Raw genomic sequence first — 7965 nt, forward strand, 5'->3', positions numbered from 1 at the left:
TTACCTGCTGCATGAAAAGTTCTCATTGGCACAGATGTTAAAATTGTCACAACTGAAATGTGTAGTGAAAACAAGAATGATGAATAATGACACGGCAATTTTGATCTCCATAATCTTTTTTTTTTTCTGGCTGCGTTGCGTCTTCGTTGCTGCACGCGGGCTTTCTGTAGTTGCGGCGAGCAGGGGCTACTCTTCCTCGTGGTGTGCGGGCTTCTCTTGTTGCGGAGCACAGGCTCTAGGTGTGCAGGTTTCAGTAGTTGTGGCACAAAGGCTCAGTAGTTGTGGCTCGTGGAGTCTAGAACACAGGCTCAGTAGTTGTGGCGCACGGGCTTAGTTACTCCACAGCATGTGGGATCTTCCCAGACCAGGAATCGAACCAGTGTTTCCTGCATTGGTAGGCGGATTCTTAACCACTGCGCCACCAGGGAAGTCCCAATAACCATCATCTTAAAATATAAACATCTTAGAGAAGAAACCAGAGGGGTGTACACCAAAATGTTAACTGTGGTTGTGGATTGACTGTAGGACATCGGTGCTCTTTGTTATTGTTTTTTGAAGTTTTAAAGTTTTCTACAATAATAAGGATAACTTCCACTATCATTGTCTCAAGGCAGGTTCCCTGGAAGCACAGGCTGAGACAGAGATTTGGGGCATGTGATTTTCAGAGGGAGTGCCCTGTAGGAGGAACCTGTAAGGAAGTGGGGGAAGCACGATTGTGAAGGGGAGGGGGCCATGCAAGGATGGGGCCTTGGCCTGATTGGGGGATGGGCCCTAAAGTGCAAATTGAGCCACGTGCATCCCCCAAGGCAAGAGGGCTGGCTTTTTGTATGCCAGGATCAGGCAGTCCTGGGGGTGTAAGTGTGATGCTGATGGGGGTGTAACCTGCCAGGTCGTTTCCTGTTGCCAAGGACAATCTGGAAGGTAGATCTGAAAGATAAGCCTTATCCACCAACAGGGCTGGAAAATGTATTTGAGTGAGACACCAACAGTGTCTGCAAGGATCACAAAGTCATTTGGAAAAAAGAAGAAAGCAAAATGCAAGACTGACCCTGCAGAGGCCAACGCTTTCTGCCTTTGGTCTCTGCCTTCTACACTTGCTGCTCGGCCACCACTGAAACAGTTTGCAAATGTAGAAGTCTCGTCTGTAAATAACAGAGAAACAGGATTGGCTTAGAGAGTTGCAAGTTATACTGTTCTAAACATAGGACTCTTTATGAAAATAACTGTAGAAGAAAACAGTGATTTCTTTCTATTAAAAAAAAAAAAATCTGGAGCCCTGAGCAAAATGAAAGTAGAAGCTTTTAAAATGTATCCCTCGATTCACGTTACTGCTGGGTCAGAGATTTTCCCATCTGCAGGAGGAGCCCTCACCAGGCTCATGGCTGCCTGCATTGCCCCATCTTCTAAGGGGCTGACTTGTTATTTTGGATTAGGTGATGAAAGGAGCCAGTGAGTTAGGGAGAGGTGCCTGGGAGTTCCAAGTCCTCCCTACGCCCTCCCCCGGCCCCCTCTCTCAGAGGGTTCTCCCCAGTTGTCTTGCAGCATTCCCGTAGCCCTGGAGGATGGCCACCGCGGAGACAGTGAGTGGTGGGGTTCTGTTGCTCTGGTGACCAGTTGACCGGAGCCTCTGCGTTGGAGTTGCCAAGGTTCTGGGAAGAGGCTGGTCTGTCGGGTCCAGACTTGGAGGAACGCTGCAGAGCAGAAGCCTTCGGGAGCGGAAGCACAGTCTTGGCTCTACTCTCCCTCAACGATGTCTGTGTTCACGGATGTGCCCCTAGCCCAGAAGCTAGAAGGCAGCTTGCTGAAGACCTACAAACAAGATGACCACCCTAACAAGGTGTTCCTGGCCTATAAAGGTAGGTGCCTCGTAGTTTTGGAGTGTGAGACCTAGTCTACCATCATTGCCTCTCGGAGGGCCGTATCGGGAGAGAGCCCAAGCCTCCCCAGACAGACAGCTCTGCTCCTGTTAACAGAATTGCCCAGTGGGTAAATAAAAGAGCAGGAAACCTCCTGGGCCATTCTGTGCCCTCTGCCCTTCTCTGCGGGTTTCCCGGGATTTGATAAGAGCTGTATCCTCTCCCCCAGCTCTACGCTTGGGGCCTGCGTGGACACTGTACTTCCTTCAGCCTCTTCATTCCACCCCCTCCCTCCTCCGCTCCTGTACCGAGAATGGCTCCTAAAATGGACCGTTCAGGGATGCAGCCAGCCCTTGTTATGGTGAAAGTCAGTGTCACCTTTGTTCAGTCTCATGTACCTACAGCTCTCACGTTGTCTATCATTTTTGCCCTTTAAATGGCATAGGTTTCTGTTGCCTTTTTTAAAAAGATGAAAATTAGATACATTCACTAACAACACATTGTTTTGATAAAAGGGGAAAAAGAAAAGGAAAGTTGTCTTTTCCTAGATGACTTCCCAAAGCCCCAAGAGAGGCAGGACAGATCTGTGGGCTTTCTGAAGAGCCCAAACTCGCAGATGCTGAGGTGGGCATTAAGAGCCCCCTCTTCGGGCTTCCCTGGTGGCGCAGTGGTTGAGAGTCCGCCTGCCGATGCAGGGGACCGGGGTTCGTGCCCCGGTCCAGGAAGATCCCACGTGCCACGGAGCGGCTGGGCCCGTGAGCCATGGTCGCTGAGCCTGCGCGTCCAGAGCCTGTGCTCCGCAACGGGAGAGGCCACAACAGTGAGAGGCCCGCGTACCGCAAAAAAAAGAGCCCCCTCTTCCCTTACCCTCACAGTCTGCATGACCAGCCAAGGCCAACCCTGGGTGTCCTCTGTCGTGCGCAAGACCCGAATGCAGATCGCCCAGGATCCCTCCCTGACCTATGAGTACACGCCAGTGATGGGCATGAAATCATTCATCCAGGCCTCCTTGAACCTCCTCTTTGGAAAGGACAGCCAAGTCATTATGGAGAACAGGGTGAGAAGCAGGGCCCTTTCCTTACTCACCGAGACACAAGGAGTGGAGATCGGGGATAGGGGATGTGCAATCATAAACCTGAAAGAGACTTTGGATGGGCCCCTTGAGGCTCAAAGAGTCCCCCAGCTTGGTCACTGGAGGGCAGAGCCAGGACCCCAAACCAGGGCTCTCGCACCAGCCCACGTGCTCATGTGCAAGCTCTTTTAAGAAGGGGATGATCTGAATCTGAAGTGGGGCTGGTATCACCATCACTCTTTTTTTATTTTTTTTTAATGGTTGAAAATCAAAGAGGGGTAATATTTTGGGACACATGAAAATTATATGAAATTCAAATTTCAATGTCCAGAAAATGTTATTGGAGCATGGCCACGATCATTTGCTTGCCTTGTCCAGAGCTGTCTTCTGCTATAAAGGCAGACTTGAGTAGTTATACAGCCTGAAAGCCTAAAACATTGACTACTTGGCCCTTTGTAGAAAAAGGCTGCCCGTGCCTGGTATGGATGTGAGCACCACAGGGGTGGAGGGTGTTCTTTTTGTTCCCTTATGCATCCCAAGTGCCTACTACAGTGTCTGGCACATAGTAGGTGCTCAGTAAATCTGGTTGAATGAGTCAATGGAGGCGTATGTGTTGGAGCATGTTGCTTTGACCTCCATGAGGAAGCGACCCTCGTTCCCCAGCTTTTTCTGGGAAACATCAGGGCCTGCAGGTGCTACTCCTGCTTCTGGTTTGCTGGCAGGCAGGGGGCGTGCACACTGTAGGTGACAGCGGTGCTTTCCAGCTGGGGGCCCAGTTCCTCAAAACTTGGCATCGGGATTCTCAAGTAGTTTACATCATTTCTTCTCACAAAGGTGAGTGTTAGGCAAGTGGGGGGCGACAGCAGACCCCCGTCCTGTGTTCCTGATTCCTACCCCATTTGCAATCTCCACTGTTGTCCTCCGCACCCTCTGTCATGAGAAACATGGTGGACGAGCCAAGGTATGCTTGTCCCTCTCCTGTTACTGTCCTGCCTTCGGCCACTGACCCTCCCCCTCAGGCTCACTCTCTGGTGTGGCTGCTTCCATCTTTCCACCTGCCGGGTACCAGCTGGTGGGGGATGTCTCCCCACAGAACCGCATGGACTCGTCTTCCAGGACATGGGCTTTACAGTTTATGAACACATCTTCTGGGACTCCGCACGGCTGTGCTTGGACCCCGGCATGCTCCTCGATGTGGTGGAGGTAGATGTGCTCGCTCAGAAGCACCCCCCAGACTTGATTCACAGTTTCCCTTTCCCTTCCCGCCCCCTTCGATCATCAAGGCCTTTTCTAGGCTTGGATTCGTAGCCCTTTAGTAGGACCAACATGGAGGACCACATCTCCTCCCAATGTCGCGTTGCCACGACCTACGTGGTCAAGGAAGCGCCTGACGAGACAGTCTCTACCTGCAGCAGGCCCCGCATGGCTGTATCTTCGTGATTGGGAACATCGGCAGCTGCAAGCTGACACAGGGTCAGTGGACACAGTTGATGGTCCTCATGAAGGTGAGCCCACCCTCCCGCCTGGCTCCCCTCCCTCTCACCACCTGCCGCGCCTCCATCAGTCCCTTCCTTTTCTCATTCTCCTTTCTCCTACAGAGCAAGCAGATCTTTCCATTTTTTGACATTCCCTATCAAGGTTTAACGACAGGTGACCTGGAAGAAGATGCTAGATTCTTACAATACTTTGTGTCTCGAGGCTTTGAGTTCTTCTGCAGCCAGTCTCTGTCCAAGAATTTTGGTATTTATGGTATGACGTGGGCAGGAGGAGAAGGGAAGGCCTGGTGGTGCCCCACCCTGGGCACGAGCGACGCGTTTGACATCTCCTACCCTCTGGAGAGAACCCAGGCCTCCAGAGAGGGCACCGGCAGCAGAAGGGAAGGGCACTGAGCTACCAGTCAGGTTCTGTGGTATGGTCTCAGCTCAGCTGCTAAAACTGACTCTAGCTGAGCCATCTCACGCCTCTCGGGCTTCTGTTTCCTCCACTGTAAGACGAGGGGTGGGAGTTAGTGATCTTTCAAGTCCCTTCCACCTTTAAGGCTCTTACCTGTGGCTACATTTTCCTGCAAGAGGAGCCTGTGGCAGCTTCCCGGGGCATGGATGCCAACTTGGTGGGGCTGGGTGGTAAGCCCCGCTGTCCAGCCCTCTCTTCAGCAAGGCAAGGGGCAGAGACCGCGTGCACGGCCCGGGAATGGCAGAGGGGGCGCTGAGACAGGCTGTCTGTCCCAATGCTGCAGACGAAGGAGTGGGGATCCTCGTGGTGGTGGCACTCAGTAACGAGCTCCTGCTGTGCGTCCTCTCGCAGCTGACAGACTTCGCGCGGGCCCTGTGGCTAAACCCTCCTACCACGGGTGCTCGCATTATCACCTCTGTCCTCTGTAACCCGGCTATGCAGGGAGAATGGTAAGGGGTAGGGGTGGGGCAGGACGGGTGGGCGGAGCCTCTGGATACCCACAGACTTGCTGACTCACAGGATGCAGTGGCTGCCTCTCTTCCTGCCCACATTGCCTCTTTACTCTTTACTGAGGAGCCCCTGTGTACCAATGGCAGCGGCTATGCTGAGGGTTGCCCAGCCTGCGGCAGTGGGTAATAGGATGCGCTTTTTGGACCCAGGTCAAATTATTATTGAATTATTTGAACATTCCCAGATTGCAGGAGGAGATGAGGAAGGACCAAGGGCCTGCTACTCTGCCTGAGAGTCTGCTTCCCTTGCTTACATTAATATGGACTGAAACCCCCTCCCATTTATAACCATCCCAGGTGGAGGCCTGGCTCCACCACTTTTGAAGGGAGAAGAGGGGAAAGGCACTGAGGAGGCTGAGAGCACGGGGAGACCTTATGCTCTTAATTTCCTGATGTCTTTCCCTTGGCAGGAAACAGAGTCTGGAAGGGGTTGTAAAGAACGTCATGATGACCAAGGAAAAAGTGAAGGAGAAGCTCCGGCTCCTGGGAACCCCAGGCTCCTGGGATCACATCACGGAGCAGAAGGGGTCCCATGGCTATCTTGGACTCAACCGTAAGTGTCTAGGAAGGGACAGCTCCCCACTTTCTCACCTTGTATTTGGGCTTGTATTTGAGCATAAACTTCATGGACTAGGTGACCAGTCCCTAGCTTCACCCCAGATTTTGATCCTTTCCTGAGGAAGGTAGAGCTGCTTTCAAGATGCTTCTGGATCCCCAGAAAGGCTGACACTCCCTCTCCTCCATAATTCACCCTAGGCTAGAAGGGAGCTAGAGGTGGCCACCTCAGGATCTGAGACCCTATGGTCATCACCAGCCCAACAGGTGGACTACTTGGTCAAGAAAAAGCATATCTATATCCCCAAGAATGGGCGGATCAACTTCACCTGTATCAATTCCTACAACATAGATTACATCACTGAGAGCATCAATGAGGCTGTCCTCTTCACAAAGGACTCAGAGAAATAGCTTCCAAAAGTAAATGACTCCTGATTGGAATAAAACCTTTGGTCTCTAAAAAAATCCTGTGCTGATTATTCATTGCTGCAATTCATTTCTCTGCAAAACACTCTCTGTCTCTCTCTCCATCCATTGATGAAGCATTGGTCTGGCCTCAGCAAAGAGACCCAGAGAAAAAGGGAATGTTTACGTTCATTGACCATCTCATATTTGTTGAGCATCTATCATATTAAGGGCCTGATCTGGTGTCTTAGTGCATTTGGTCTGCTATAACAAAATATCATAGACTGGGTGTCTTATAAACAACAGAAATTCGTTAAGATTCTTAGAGTTCTGGAAGCTGGGAAGTCCAAGATTAAGTCACCAACAGAGTCAGTGCCTAGTGAAAGCCCACCTCCTGGTTCATAAACAGCACCTCTGCCTGTAACCTCACATGGTAGAAGGAGTGAGGGATCTCTGAGTCATCTTTCATAAGGGCACTAATCCCATCCATGAGGGCTCCACGTTCATGACCTAATGACATCCCAATACCATCACATTGGTGATTAGCTTCCAACATATGCATGTTGAGGAGACACAAACATTCAGACCATAACATCTGGGCATCAAAAGGTATGCAAAAAACAGGCACAGTCCAGTTCTTTTTCTCTGGAAGTTTATAGTCTAGTTGGAAGATGAGCCTTAATCACATGAAACAGAAGTGACTATTGGGTGTCTGTTAATACATGGAACTCTGCAAGCCCCCAGGATACTAAAAGGTATAAGACACTGTTGCTGCTCTTATGATGTTCTCCACCCCAGCTGGGGAAATACAACTCACTTGGTAAAAAAGAAGTTAATCATAAAAGGTGGCATGTAATAAGTGCTAAGTAAGTTTCAGGAAAATGTTAACACAGCAGGACTTCGTTGCCCAAACTCTATACATTCCAAGGGGCTTCAGGACTGACCCTTGACCAGTTACTGGGAAATGAAGTCTGAGCCCTTGGAGTTTCCTGCCTGACAAGAGTGGTTTGTATGATGGAACCCTTGGGTCATGCTGTGTCAGTTTGATGTCTAGGGGCTGGAGACTGGGTAGTTAAGGTGAGTTATGCAGGCACTGCATGCCCATGTGATTAACCCCCAATAAAAACGTTGGATATCAAAGTCTTGGTGTGCCTCGTTGGCAACACCTCACACATGTTGTCACACACTGGTGCTGGGAAAATTGAGCACTGTCTGTGCAACTGGAACAGGACAACTGGACAGGAAACTGGAAGCTCGTGCTTGGTATCTCCTGCACTCCACCCTATCTGCCTTTTTCCTTTGCTGATTTCAGTCCTGTCCTTTCACTGTAATAAACTGTAACCACGAATGTAACAGATTTACTGGGTCCTGTGAGTCCTTCTAATGAATCATTGAACCTTGGGGACTCCTGAAACACACATTAAATTAGGTGCAGAGCTGCATTTTTTTTTCTTTTTCCGGCTGCATCGGGTCTTAGCTGTGGCACGCGGGCTCTCTAGTTGATTGTCCCACCGCATGTGGGATCTTTGTTCCGCCATCAGGGATCGAACCAGTGTCCCCTGCATTGCAAGACGGATTCTCAACCACTGGACCACCAGGGAAGTCCCAGAGCTGC

The 7965-nt window shown here is 50.6% G+C and overlaps 1 protein-coding gene across 1 annotated transcript; it reads left to right on the forward strand.

Annotated features, from left to right (window-relative positions):
- Window positions 1–1562: 1562 nt before the first annotated feature.
- GOT1L1 (glutamic-oxaloacetic transaminase 1 like 1) lies at window positions 1563–6356 on the forward strand (the record flags this gene model as incomplete). Its single annotated transcript, XM_079909485.1, has 10 exons — window positions 1563–1580; window positions 1679–1856; window positions 2732–2913; window positions 3651–3762; window positions 4022–4131; window positions 4341–4433; window positions 4527–4677; window positions 5165–5330; window positions 5801–5943; window positions 6205–6356. The coding sequence occupies 10 exons, from the start codon at window positions 1563–1565 to the stop codon at window positions 6354–6356; spliced, it is 1305 nt and encodes a 434-aa protein (XP_079765611.1).
- Between the last annotated feature and the right edge of the window lie 1609 nt (window positions 6357–7965).

Source organism: Stenella coeruleoalba (genome assembly GCF_951394435.1).
Source record: "Stenella coeruleoalba genome assembly, chromosome: 21".
In the NCBI taxonomy this organism is placed as follows: domain Eukaryota; kingdom Metazoa; phylum Chordata; class Mammalia; order Artiodactyla; family Delphinidae; genus Stenella; species Stenella coeruleoalba.